The sequence below is a fragment of the Chenopodium quinoa genome, unplaced genomic scaffold (genome assembly GCF_001683475.1).
Source record: "Chenopodium quinoa cultivar QQ74 unplaced genomic scaffold, ASM168347v1, whole genome shotgun sequence".
Taxonomy (NCBI): Eukaryota; Viridiplantae; Streptophyta; class Magnoliopsida; order Caryophyllales; family Amaranthaceae; genus Chenopodium; species Chenopodium quinoa.
The window spans coordinates 74,658-90,027 of record NW_018742209.1 but is presented as its reverse complement, the minus strand read 5'-3'; the positions used below and the strand labels follow the sequence as shown (position 1 = coordinate 90,027).

Here is a 15,370-nt window from a genome sequence, read left to right as displayed (position 1 = left end):
CGTTGGAAAGCTCTTTATGAGCCCAATCTAAATACACTATTATTGGACCCTTATCATGGACCAAACTAAACTGGACATTTTCTATGAATAGAGTACGAAAAAAATATTTTTGAAAACAGAAAGAAGTAATTTTCTTAAAACGACCGCATCACAAGACTTTTCACATTTTCACCTCATATGATAATCAATAACGTGAAAGATATTTATCACTGGGTTTGGTTTTTGGGGAGACACAATCAGGTCTCTACAAACACACTTCATTTTTTCACCTACCTAAATCATCATTAACAATTTTTATTAAAAATGCCCATGAAAAATTTCTGTTTAAACTCATAACCTCCTTGAAAAACAAAAAAGAAAACCCCCCATATTGCCACACCTCAAAGCAAGAATTACACCTTATACTTCAAACTAGCAACGCGCGCGTAGCGCGCATAAACCACCCTAGTGAAAATAAAAATTCGGGTTGACTCAAAATTAGAAGATGACTTCTTAAACTCTACTGGATTTTGATGGTTACAAAAAAAAAATGAATAAAATATAAACACACAAGTACATAGTCACATGTGATCCAATTAAGTTGGCAACCTTGAGTCTTTATTCTATGTTCATATATACCAATGGTCAACATATTTTGGTATTAAAAGGTAGCATGGTTGAGAGTTTGGGTACGTAGCAAGGTGGCCTTCCTTGAGGGCATATGCATACGGACGGCTCTGCGAGTTTATGATGAAATTGAAATTGACTTCATGGCTTGGTGGATTTAAAATCTAAAACGAACCCTTATTGCCTTGGCTAACCACATAGGTATACACATACCCATGTGGAAAAATTGGTTAAGTTAAGTCGACACGGTTTGGAGGATAGCTCCAATCGTGGATGTGGATGCATATGCAATTATATCAAATCAATTGCAAAAATAAATGTTAAGAGTCTTTAAAATCTCATCCACGTCCAAACTAAATACCAATCACTCAAATTGATGGTTAGTTAGGAATAATCCCTATATATAGTGGAGTTATCAAATTGTGGGAGTCGTAGAAAAGCGCCTACCTTAGCACGTGTGAATGTGCTTGGAAATTGTAGGAAGATGCGGAATTTACATTGAATAAAAAAGGACAAGTAGGGTGTTACCAACAAGTTTTTAAGGAACTTGCAAACCATTGATGAATTTTAACAAAGGGACAAAGACAACCACGATTACTAATCCATGAAGCTATACAACCCATTCAAAAACCATGAGATTGCCGCTGACTCCTTAATGCTCCTAACACAACAGGATATTCGAGGATTAACGTACAAAATTGAGTTAGGAAGTCAATTGTGTCCGTATAACTGATGAGTGTCATTTATGGCACTCATAGGGTAGTCTTTTAGGGTTATTTATTTCCCTTTTTCATGCTTTCTTCTCTTATTTTTGGTCCTTTTTCCTTTAGTATTCTCTTTCTCCTCTTTTCTTTATGGTTCTCGTGTTTTTCTCGTGTTTTCCTTTTATTTGGCTCTTTTTCCCTTTTATTTCCTTTCTTTGTTTTCTTGTGTAGGTACTTGAAGAATCATCTTTGCAAAGGAATCAAGTTGGGATCTTAATGACCAAGCAATGAAGAAGCATTTGGCTAGAGAGGGCTTAGAGAGGCCTTGGAGAGGCCTCGGAGAGGTCTCCAAGGTATTGCCAGCAGACCGCGGGCGCGGGTCAGTGAAGCTGCGGGCGCGGGCTCAAGAAGCACAAATGGCCAGATTTTGGCAGGAACTTCCCGCGGTTGCCCCGCGGGCTCTCCGCGGGCGCGGGAAACTTGGAGAGGGCGCTCCGTCTCAGAGAGACTGCGGCCCCCTGATTGAGTTTTGGGAGCAGGAGATTAGCCGCGGGCGCGGGTTTATACTGCCGCGGGCGCGGGTGTTGCCCAGATAGCCCGCGGAGGGTTCCGTACCCATTTCTCCGCGGCCGCGGGTTCATCGGGAGAGGGCGCAGGATTTGCCGGTTTCTTCTTTGCTTATAAATAGAATTGTAATTCCTTTTTGAAACCAACTTTTTGATAATATTTCATTAGCTTAGTTTTAGAGAGAGAATTTAGAGAGAAGTTAGAGAGAAGTTTTTGGTTTTGGATTTGTAACTCAACATTTGATCAATCAAGTTTGGATTTCTTCATTTTCAATCATCAATATTAGTGAGAATCTCTTCCTTCTTTCATCTCTTACTTACTTGCTATTTGATTTATGCTTGTTGCTTGTTTTTTTTCTTTGGATTTGAATTTTATATTGTTGAATATTTTGATTTCTCTTAGATTTTGATATAGAATGATGATCAATGCAATTTCTAGTTATTTGTTCTTGAATTTCACCATGATTAGTGAGTAGATTAGTTGCTAGGGAAAGGGGGAAGCATGTTTGATTAATGAAATTGCTAGTTGATGCTCTTTGATTGATTGATTTGTTGCAATTAAATTGGTTGACATAGTTTTGCATGTGATTGATTAGACTAGGAGTGATCAACCTATAAGATTAATCTAGATTGCATTGCAACTCTTAATGACATGAACAATTGATTTAAAAGTTGCTCTAATTGATTGGGTTTGCTTGTGATTCTTCTTGATTTGCCTTTCATAGTGACTCCTAGATTGGCCTATAGGAGATAACATTTGAACTCTCTTGATTGCTACTATTGTTTGTCCATTGCAATACTTGAATTAATTGATTGAGCTCTAAACTAGCATTATCATTGAACTTGCATGTGGAACCCATATCGCTAGTGTTTAGACCTTTGATTTACTTGATTAGACTTGTTTTAGTTTACCATAGTGCCAACCATAATCTCAACTCCATCATCGAGGTAGCTTGACTTAGACTCTAGTTTTCATCATTGCATTCCCTAGGGATCGACCCTTAACTTGCCCTATATTCATATAAGGTTGGTTAGGTGTTTACAAATTTAGTTTGACTTGGGGGAAGGGTAGATAACGACATACATTTTCCTCTTGTCAATAACATGTATTATTAGCAATTAAAAAGACAAACAAACAATTATTCAATTTACACCAAACTAGATTATGTTAAGTCGATTGTATATTTAATGCACATGTAATTACTAATAATGTGATCACTTGATTAAGCAACATAATTATTGAGATCCTAACTAGTTGTCCATAATTATCTTCTTAGGCGTGATATTTAAATACCATTCTTTATTAGCCTGCAGTATTGTGATTAAACAAATAAAGCAATAAAAATCATATATAGCACGAAAAACATGTAACAAATAAAGATATCAATGCCCTTAAAGGTAATTTTTTGTTTTTATTTTATTTATTTTTTGTAAAATAACCATTATCAAAAGCTAATACAAACAACTAGATAGACCAACTAGAGGTGTTAAAAGTACACATGACCTGACCATCGACCCAAAAAATATCCAATTTAGAATTCGACTCGCATGGACATAATAATTTAATATAACTCAACTTTAAAAATTGTCCTGACGACCCGAACATCTAAATTGACACCTCTAAGGCCCTATTTTATTTTTGTTGAACTGATATGATTTTTACTGAGTTGAAATTATTTTTACTGAACTTAAACTATTTTTAGTGAAATGAAATTATTTTTTTTTACTGATTTTCTATTATATTTATTCTTTAAGTTTACTGAAATTATTTTATTGAAATGAAATTATTTTTGCTGAACTGAAATTATTTGTATTAAATATTTCGTATTATTTTTTTAAAGGTAAAGTGAACAGGACTTAAGACCAGTCAAGAGAAGCCAACAATCAATTGCCAAATAAGGCTAATATGTCCCACATAAGATATGAGTTAAATACAAAATCTAATATATATAAATAAAGTAGACATTTTTGGAGAGCATTGGGAGCGTCATGTAAGCAAAGGTATATTTTCGACCAATAAGAATTAAAAAAATTCACACGCCACCTAGATAAAAGTGATGAATTAGATTCGATATATCTCTGATTTTAATGCCATGTAGATAATTATCTTAAATCATTAAAAAAAATAAAAAACTATCTTTTCACATTAAAGATTTTATCATAAAAGATCATATTTACAATTCTATGATAATAAATATCATTATAAAATATGGCTTGATTTCATCATGCATGTAAGTTTTGTATTGGTTGTTGACTGACCATACAAAAAATTATGATTCATAAATTACTTTGCCATGTTTAAATTAGACGTTAGTTTTGACGTCATGTGATGTATAAAACTCATGTTATAATTTAATAACATGTGGTTTAATTTAAAAATCTATTTATAATGGACCTAATCCAAAATAAAATATCATAATTTTCAATATTAGGATTTGATAATCATAACTATCAATATAAGATAAAATTTATTTTAATAATAACCCAATAAAATAACATATCTACCATTATACGATAAATTTTGATGGTGCTTACAATAATAATTATAAATTATTCGTTAATTGTAATTAAAGTAAAATTTGTGATACCTACCATTAGAAATTGACGCATCATACATCACCAACAAAATTCCGCTTAGCTTTTTAAAAAAAATTTATACTTGTATTTGTTACGTACATTGTGTTTATTTTGGGATTTATGTTTGTTTTTTGTTTTTACATACGGATCAAATTTAATTAGAGAATTAAATTAAAGCAAAACTGATTGGAAAATCAAAGTACGTGTTTCTCGCCTGTTTGACGTATTGAATTTTCGCAAACTAGATAGCTTAATAAGTTTGGATATGGTCCTATTGGACGAGGAGGTATTTCTTATAAAATATTGACCTCTATTAAATTTTTAATTGAACCTCTTTAGTTTTTATTATAACTAATAACTTAATTTCTTATTTTTAATTACAGGGTGATTACATTCACGCCTCAATAAAATCTAACTTTGTTCAACCCTTTCGTCCGAAATTGATTGAAGGAAAAGTTTACACCATTAGATACTTTTCAGTCGTTCCAAATAAGAATCAATATCGCATTGTCAGTGACAACAAAATAATGATTCAATTTTTTCAAAACACTATTGTCCGAGCTATTGGAGATGATGAAAAAATACCAATGCATAAATTTGATTTTATACAATTACATTCTTTAGATCAATTTCGCAACAATTATTCACTTCCCGGTAAATATATTGGTTTATTTTATCTAAATGTATAGATTGTTTTATATCAATTTTATTTTTTCTAATATTTCAGTGTTGTACTTTTATATTAGACGTAGTAGGTATGGTTGTAAACGAAATTGGTGATTCTATCGAAATAGAAGATAAATGGTATGTATGTTTTTTTTTAATTTTTTAAAATAATTCTTCTTACGTATATTTATTTAATGTGTATCTAATATTTTTTTTTGTAATTAGGGGGAAACGAGTACAAATTAAGCTTTGGAATAAAGTTTTTACTGAGTATACAAAACAGAAAACCAACTCAATGATTTCACTAAACCTTTTCCTATTATAATAACGTCAACGATGGTGAAAGAGTTTAATGGTAATTTTAGTTTATTGTTGTTTATTATTTTACTAATTATTTTTCTATCTATTCATTTTTTATTATTACTGAATAACATATAATTTAAAATTAGGGATAAATTTATTACCATTAGTTTGTTAGTGTGTTACTACCGATAATTCTTAATTGATGTACACGGAAATATGGATTGGAGTAGGATTAGCTATACTTTAATACATGTGCAAGTACTTGGAACATATACTGGTGGTACTAAAGAAATAGTTGAGTCAAATAAACCTATTTAATTTTTAATTAATTTTTTTTGTCGGAAAAAAAACACGAGAGCATATTTTTAAGTAAATTAATTAAAATAATCAATACAAGTGTTTCCTTCAAAAAATAATATCCAAACAAATTAATAATAAAAATAATAATACAAAATAATAATACGGAGTAGTAATAATAATAATATTTCAAAAAATAATAAAAAAATACTTTCTCTGTTCTTTTTTACTTGACCTGTTTCTTTTATCACGCTTGTCAATGCAAAACTTTGATGATCAATAACTTAAATTCTCCATAAGTAAAAATTATAAAAGTTATATATTATGATAGTACTTATTGAGACGAATCCAAAAAGATCATACATGAATATGTTTTTCCTTACATAGTATTTACAAAAGACGGTCAAAGGAGGGATGATGAATAGTGTAAAAGTCAAAGCGGGTCAAGTAATAAAGAACGGAGGAAGTATAAATTAACCCGTGCATTGCACGGGCTTCACACCTAGTATCTGATATATTAAGCTATTGTAAAATTATACCTGAATTTAATATGCGAAAAGTCAATTGCACATGGTTAACCCTTAGAAATTCCCAAAATTTAATCATAATCTACTCTCCAATTCACAATTGTGTTTGTTTATGCGCAAGCCTAAGTAGTAGAAACCGTTGCTAAGCTTACAAAAAAGCTTACAATTGACAACTTAATTATATTTCCTCATTTCGTCAACTCTACTTTCTACTCAACACAACTTCCACTTTGTTCAACCTCTAAGATTCTTCCCCTTTGATTTTGATTTAGTATCATCACAATTATTCGAATTTCTTGCTTGTTTGTTTTTTTTTATGATCCCTTTTTTGTGCTAATTTCATCCACAGTTTTACCGATGAATTCTGCTGCAGAAATCAAGCACCCCTTTTCTTAATTAGGGTTTTTAGCAATCGAATTGATAAAAATGGAGAACTGACCAAAATTCTTCTTCGTGGTAGAGAATTTTGAACTGGAAAAGAATCAATTTGAAGAATAAAAAAATGGCATCTGCAAAAACAAATTTGGTTATGACAGTGATTGGATTTGTAGTTAGCACTTTGTTTATAGTGTTCATTTGTACTAGACTCATCTGTGCTCGGATTCAATTACGCGCTTCTCGTCGAAATTTCCGTCGCCATTTTGCGTCGTCTAGATCTAATCTCAGTACTGTAAGCAAACATCTTTTTCCCTCCTTTTTTTGTTTTGATTTGTATATTAATCATTCATTCATTGATTTGAAGTGTCGGATTTCGAGTAACATCGTCGCATCTGAAGTTGACTAGATATTGGGTTTTGGCATGAGTATGTCTTTCTTTCATTCAAAAGGAGTCTTGCTTTTTCAATCATTGTGGATTTTTTTTACTTACTATTTTGAGTAAATGAATTTTAGACCATGATTGGTTTATAGTACTCTTTTGGGTTGAAAATGTTTAAGCTTATGACTTTGTTTAAAATATTTGATTGATGATTGGAATAATTTGTTCAATTTGCTTGATTAATTAGATGAAAATTATAAACAGATGAATAAACATCCTTTTTTGTTTGCAGTTGGAGCGGGGGGTGCACGGTGTTGACCCTCCGATTGTTGCCAATTTCCCGGCGAAAAAGTACGGTGACGCTTATTTTTCCTCGGCTGAAAGTGGACAGTAAGCTCTTTAATTTTATGATTTTTTTTTTGTCTGTAACTGGGATATTTTTGCTTGTTTTTTTATGTTTAAATTTTGGAGATTGATGACATCATAAAGATTTACCATTGAGTTCTCTTGCAATTAGATTTCCATCATTTGTATATCCTATTGAAACAAGGGTTCTTTATAGTGATATGAGTACAAAACTTTCCTTTGTGTTTGCTAATTCTTGTGGTTTTACTGGTGACCGATTTCGGAATTTGAAACATTATATACCTCTTTAGACTATTAGACTTAGTGCTCCATTTCCAAACACTCTTGCTATATACTCAGTTTGTTTGATAAGTGGGGTGAGCAATGCATCAATACCGGATATCACAGGTTTCACATCCCAATTATTATGTTTTGAATCTAATCTGATTTAATCAGACTGGTCAATCAATTTAATTGTTCATCTTATTTGAATCAGAGTTGAGCAAAAAGGATAGGCAATAATGATAACCTTGCAATTAGCTTTGAGTTTTTAATAGATTCTTTGGCACTAGGTTTTATTGCTATATATACCTATACTAAAGCAATATGTGCTTAAATTTTAATATCTTGTCAAAGCTATTTCTTTTTTCTTCTCCTTAGATTTACCTAAAGCAATTCAATTTAGGAAGTCTTTTTATTTCTTTTGTCCTTTTCCTATATTTTAGGAAATTGTTCAGCTGTTGTACATTGATTTTTTTTTTTAATATTATACATTGAACTTCAATAAGTGGATAAAAATGGATTATTTTATTTATTGTTGTTTCTCCTTCCAAAATAATTTTTTTTCTCAATGTTATAGATTATACATTGAAGTATTATACATTGGACTTCAAAATAAATTTTCTCAATGCTATTATGAATAAATATAAAAAATTGCTCCTTCATATTTAGTGAATAGGTTGTCATATTTCTCATATTGGTTATTATAAGTCTAGCATCGCTTAGGGATTAACTAGAATGTAACTATTATTCCCTCTTTTTTTAAAAAAATAATTTATTATTTTCTTACTTATTCTTCATATAAAATGAAGTAGTAAGTGAAAGTTGGGTAGAAAGTTCTATAGAAACTTGGTATTATGAAATAAATTTATGTGGACCATGTGGGCGGGTAAGGAGTGATAAAAGTGGAGATTTTCTTTACCATAAAAAGAATAATATAAAAATAAGAAGATCAAAATAGAATGTACCAAAACAGAAAGTAAGAAGATTAAAAAGGAATAATGATAATCATATGAAACCTTGCTAAAGACAAATCATGCTAATTTTATTGTTAAAGGTTTTTTTCCCCCCTTAGATCTTTCAATTTCATCATCCATTCAGTATAACTAGGGCAGCTGGAGAGTTTTTTTGGGTTTGACATTATGTTACAACTTTAGTTTTTGGTAGTATTAATGATACAAAGTAAACAATATTTTGTAGGGATATAAACATCATCATAATATACTTAAGAGTTAAAAAAAATGCAATTAACATTAACAAGGAAAAATAAATAAATAAATATTTTAGAGGGTATAATTGTCTAGAACGGGGGAAGTATAACATTACTTCACTATTATAAGATTGCTGTAGTTGTAATATTATTTATTGATTTCACTTTGAGAAAAATATAAAGTGAAAGTTGGATGTCGACAACTATGGGTGGCCTAGGTACCTCATAATGTGAAATGATATACATGAATTTCTCTAGTGTTTGCTTAGAGCTCACCTGATTAATAACTTTTATTTAGTATTGGTTAATTACACTTTAGACAATTTGAGATTTTGTGTGAATTTATGAACATTTCAATTTTGAAATTTAGATGCAATGACATTTAATACAAGATTTTGGACGTCATAAAAATGATGTTTATATTTTGGTGTCTTTTTTTGTGTTTTTCTTTATTGATGTCTGATATCATCGTTTGATGTCTAGTTTTGTTTTAAATGACAATTTTGCTAAAATAAGTATGCAACAGGCATTAAATCTATTAAAGAAAATTCACTGCATTCTCATTCACAACGATTGATATGGAATTATAAGCTCCCAAGAAAAATAAATCATGTTAAATTTAAGCAACTAATGCAAGAAACATGGAGTAATTGGCTAAGTTAGTGTCACCAATTTTTATCCACTTCTCATTATTGAACACATGCTTAATGATTTAAAAATAAGGAAAATAACTACCCACTAGTTGTGATTAATTTGAAGCATAACTTCATTATTAAGAACTTCTATTCATTATCTGATGACATAAATACATGCTCATCATTTTGGAACCAACAATATGTTGCCAAGCGGCCAAATTTATGACATCTAAAGCATTTGGGCTTACCTTTGTGCTGACAATCTTTTTCCTTGTGACCATCCTTGAGACAATGGTTACATTTATGGGTCTTTCCTTTCCCCTTTCGATACAAGGACTTGTCTTATAGTGCACTTTTCACCTTTTAACCATCTTCATTTCCCACGAATTTCCTTGATACATAACATGAAGTAGACTGTTCAACTCGCACATGTTAACTTTGCTAGGTCCTTTTTGTCTCAAAGGAGGAGTTTTTTGATTTGTACCTTTCGGGAGAGTAAAAATAATAAAATCATATCCATCGGTCCACTGCTCTTTGGCTAGTAAATTTTTTTACTCTTTGACACTTACAATTCTTTTCACTCGCAATATCTTTCCCTCTTGAGATTTATGATTTGCATTAATCTAGTTTGATCGTTTCTCTCGAATCCCTTCAATTCCTCCCCTACCTTTTTGGGAGTTTCACAACCCCTATCAGTAGACACAAAAGTGGCTTTGCTATAGCTGCTTCTATTTCATCATGCTTTATTTTTTGGGCTGCACATGGATCTTGTGTTAAAGGAGTTGGGGGTACATCGCTCACAATTCCTTCCCATAGGCTCAAGGCTTTAAAGTATGAGTTCATTTTGATAGCCCATGAATGAAAGTTCTCTCATTTGAATATGGGAAAGGAAGTCCAAAGTTGTTTGATGCCATTGGATAAACGATGGAAGATAAACATATGCTATATTTTTCCCTTTAAAGGCTCACAAGATTGAATGTCTTGATACAAATTTTGTTAGGGATTAGAAAGCAAAAGAATGCAATTTGAAAATATCACTGCATGACTATTCACATGAAAAGACAAGGTAACAACTAATTATATAAATTGTCAACATTACTAAATCATCCTGAAACTAATTATGGAGTAAGTGGCTAAGTTAGTACCACTTAATCTACTTCTAATAAACTGCATACATGCTTATGATTAAATAAATACGAACATGACTAATAACACCAAATTTAAGGAAACTAACAACCTACTAATTATAAGTAATTAGAAGCATAACATCAACAAATGGAACCACTTAAAATACTTGATTTTTTATTTCACATTTTTAGGGTTTAATATAAGTTTTTCAGGTTCCTTTTTAGTTTTTAGATGTTTGATATCGTCTTTTGAAAATCTAGTGTCATTTTTAAATAATAGTATAATTACTTTATATAAAAATATTTTGACATTTATTGTCATTTATTAAGTACTCCCTCCATTATTTTTTTTTTCTAGCTACCTACTGTCCTTTTATGTTAGTTTTTTTTGTTCTACCTACCTACCCCTTTTACCCCAGAATAATTACACATTCCGCACATTCTTTCTTACTTCGTTCAACTTTTTACCACCCACCTTTATACATTCTCTTTCTTACTAATCCTACTTTATCTAACACTCGCTAACCTTTTTCAATATTTTTCTTAAACTATGTATCAAAAATAATTTATTGAATAGAACATAAAAGTTTGAAGGGTGTGTATAATATCAGCTTTTTTTTTTATAAATTTTGATATTATTTTTTGGAAAACAGTTTATTATCATGTAAAAGGGAAATGCATTCTAATATGATATTCGAACACTAACCCCGCTTGGAATCTCTATTTCTGTAATATTGTATAATAATTCCTTTTTATAACTTTTGCAATTTAATATTATAAAGGAAAATTTGCAAATTGCAGCCATTTAAAGTTCGTATTTTGCAAATTACAGCCATTTAAATTTGTTTTTGCAAATTGCAGCCCAAAAGTTCATATAAATTGTAAATTGCAGCCCGATTCAACTTTTTCATCGGTTTACAAGTTGAAAAATCTTCGATTAAGGTTTTAGGGGCCATTTTAGCCCTTAGGGATCCGAATTTAGTTCGGAATTAGCAAAAAATAACGCAAGTATCTCGTTTTGCGTAATAAAAGTGTAACGATTTGCGGGGAAACTGTAAATATGAGACACTTATGTTATTTTTTTGCTTATTCCGAGCTCAATTCGGGCCCCTTAAGGCTAAAATGACCCCTAAAACCTTAAGTGAAGATTTTTCAACATGTAAACCGAAGAAAAAAATGGATTAGGCTGCAATTTACAATTTATACGAACTTTTGGGCTGCAATTTGCAAAAAAAAATTTAAATGGCTGCAATTTGCAAAATACGAACTTTAAATGGCTACAATTTGCAAATTTTCCTATTATAAAAGTGACTTTTTTTTAAAAAAAATTCTTGGAGGAAGATTTTTGTGGATAACTATATGGAATAATCACTTTGATTTATGTAGCCAACCCCACTTATGGGATTAAGGTTTTGATTGATTGATATTATTCTTATAGTCAATTTTTCTTCATTATTTTGTTTAATTTATATTTTGTTACGTTAAAATTTTTATTTTTACATTTTTTTGGTTTTTTTGGTAATGTGTACAATAAAAATGGGTAGATATTCTAAAATTCACATCATAGATCAATATGTTAACAAGAATAAAGTGAGATGGCGTCCAATTTAGATTTTCCACTCAACAACACCTCCAAAACCATAACAAATCTAGAGGGATGCATCCGAAAATTACCGAATTTCTGAAAACCAGAAGAATAAGGATGCATCCGAAGGATAGAGAATTACAAATTGATTGTGAAACTGTTTGCCAACTTTAGATTTGGAATTGGATTGTTGTTTTCAGTTTGTATTCCTTTTTTTTTTCTTTTTTCTCTCACTCTTTCGAATTCTGTATTTGTAGAACCTTTTACAATCCGCACGTGTTATTTATAATATACAGAGTCCAACTCACCCAATACTTTTCTTACTTTATATGGTGATGGGTTACTTTTAGGAGTCTTGGGTGCCAGTGAGCTTCCCATCAATCCCATATCAAGCATTTACTAGCATTTGTTGACTTTTTTTATTTAATCAGTTTGTTGCCAAACCTTTGGAATGTACTAGGTTGTTGACAATTGTTCTTCTGTCCCACAATATCATAATTGATTGTCTTAGTAATGGCTTCAAAACTACTCCACATGGAATTTGCCACTTAACATATCAGTGGCGACTGATTCTTCCAAGGATTTATATCGGAAAATATTTTCTGAAACCTATAAAATTCAATTGAATTTTACTAAGTAATTGTTACAAGCTAAGAGTTACTTAAGTTGCTATGCAACTCTAGTAATGAAGTCCGATTGAGGGATCAATAGAAAAATTAGGCAAGTATGAAATATTAAAGCTGTTGCAAGTGAATGTGCAGAGTATACCAATGAATCACAGATTTACAGTCTACTGTAAATGTCTCCTAAGATTTATCGTATTTTCTTTAGAATAACTGTGTCACTGTGTGTGTGCATAGAGAGAGAGAGAGGAACTAATGATTATTGAAGTTAAAAGTGAATGATGAGGAATCTAGAAATTGGAATGGTTGAAGTTTTAGTTCCATTAGTATGTCCCTGAAGATGGAATACTGATTGTTTCAGAGATAATTACTGTGAATGTGTGGATGAAATATGATAACCTAGGCGTAAAATATTATAGGGCTTCCACTGAACTCTCATTTGAAATTATGACCAGGGCCTCAAGTAATAGATGCATCCATTTCTAAAATTGAAATTAAAGTTTTACTAGTATAATTTATTAGTTCATGCCTCTTTTACCTGCGTAATACACTGACCTTTTTCTAACCCCAACTGGGGCAAACCCTTATTCTTATGCAACTTCCAAGTATATTTCATATTCTAGGTGTACCCATTGTATTAACTATCAATGGTACATGATTTATTCGTCATTGAATATTCCTTCATGCTTGTATTCTGTTCTGATTTGATTGATTTCAAATCTTACTAGATTAAGTGGTGGATATTTACCTAATTTCTTTCTGGCCTTGGTCACTTCACTCGTTTATGGAACTAACTTGACTATTTATTCTTGTAGGTGCTCGATTTGCTTGGCTGAATATCATAAAGAAGATGTATTGCGTATACTCCCTTACTGTGGCCATTACTTCCATATAAAGTGCATAGATATATGGCTGCTGCAGCATTGCACTTGCCCAGTTTGCCGGATTTCATTGCGTGAGACTAGTGAGAAGAAACGATCCATGCAGTTAATGTCAAGTTCTAGATCTCATCTTGACACCAGTTTACAAGCTATAAGCCCACGTCATTGTAGATATTTATCAACGACTCCTGAAATTCATAGACCAGATCCTATTCAAGAGGACCAGCTGTTGTCTCGTGTTGGAATCCAAACAACAAGAGGTAACACGCAGTTAGCTGAAGAAAATGGTATTATAAAAGATTCCACCGACAAGCATATAGAGAGCCCATCATTTCCATAGGTGTTGGTCTAATTCTCCAGCATCCTTTAGGGCTTCCATGTTATCAATGTGAAAGTGTTGCCAACCAAGTACATTGCTTGATTTTTTTGGAGTCTTTGAAGCTGGTTTTTCTCCTCTTATGGGCTATAGCTTTGTACATATCTTCTCTGTCGATTTAGTTCAAGGTTATGGGAGGATTGATGATTGCCAAGCACTGCAAAGACCTGTTAGCAAGCACCTTCTGATATTTGATGTCCACAAGTTCGGCTAGGTGGCAGTACTGTATTTGGATATCACGTCTGTCTATGACCACGTAGCATGTATGCTCTTAGCACAACATCAGTGACAATTCCATTAGTTTCCTTGTTCGAGAGTAGCAATTCTAGTACAAGTTTAGGTGCCATCGTTTTTCATCATTGTGCTGACTGTGTTCAGTTTATAGTTCTGATTGACAAATAGGATTTAGAAGTAACAATGGTGTACATAGCAATGTATAGATATGTGCATAGATGGAAATTGTGAATCCCTTGAATCTGCCATGCCTTACACGAGGCTAATGACTCTGTTTTGCTGTGCACTACTGAGGTTGTCGTAATGTTGCAAAACCTGTACAAACCTTCTTATACAATGTCCCCTTTTATTAAGAATGCTTTGGTATCGGAAGTTTAGCAAGCTTCTTCGGTCTTGTCCTCCCGTATTGATCGTTGTCTATTTATTACTACAAAGGATGAGAAAGTTGCAGAGGCACAAGCAGCTTATCTTTTCTGGTGTCAGCGTGCAAAAATCAAATGGGATGCCTTAGGTGACTCTCATTCTCGCCCCCTTTTTTCGTTGGTTCAATCTAGAAGATGGCAGAATAAGATTTTTTGTTTGAGTCTGGCGTTTGGCATCGTGACTTTGAAAGTATAGTGTCTTTATCTTTGGATTTTTATAAGGATCTCTATTCAGTCTAGACTCTGCTACTTCTCACAGTTCTGATTGGTGGGAAAGTTTACAATTACCTTCGCTCTCCCTTGCACAACAACAATCTCTTATGGTTCCTTTTTCTGCAGAAGAGATTCAAAATGCAATTTTTGGTATTGATGATAATAAGTCTCCTGGTCCAGACGGGTTCCCTTCCGCCTTTTCAAGTCTCACTAGTCTTGTGTTGGTCCATCGGTAGTTTCGGCGGTTCAACACTTCTTTGCTCATGGCTATATGTTAAAAGAATGGAATCACACCTTCCTTGCCTTACTTCTGAAGGTGGGAGATCCGGAAGTCATCACTCAGTTCCGGCGATAGGACTTTGCAATGTGATTTATAAATGCGTTGCCAAGTGCCTCACTGTCGGCTTCGATTAGTTTTGCCAAGTTTGGTGGATGAC

At 32.2% G+C, this 15,370-nt stretch overlaps 1 protein-coding gene across 1 annotated transcript; it reads left to right on the top strand.

The window, feature by feature from the left end:
• The first annotated feature begins 6,282 nt into the window (after positions 1-6,282).
• LOC110733660 (RING-H2 finger protein ATL38-like) lies at positions 6,283-14,675 on the top strand. Its single transcript, XM_021913740.1, has 3 exons — positions 6,283-6,916; positions 7,296-7,393; positions 13,623-14,675. The coding sequence occupies exons 1-3, from the start codon at positions 6,749-6,751 to the stop codon at positions 14,026-14,028; spliced, it is 672 nt and encodes a 223-aa protein (XP_021769432.1). The 5' UTR covers positions 6,283-6,748; the 3' UTR covers positions 14,029-14,675.
• The last annotated feature ends 695 nt before the right edge of the window (positions 14,676-15,370 follow it).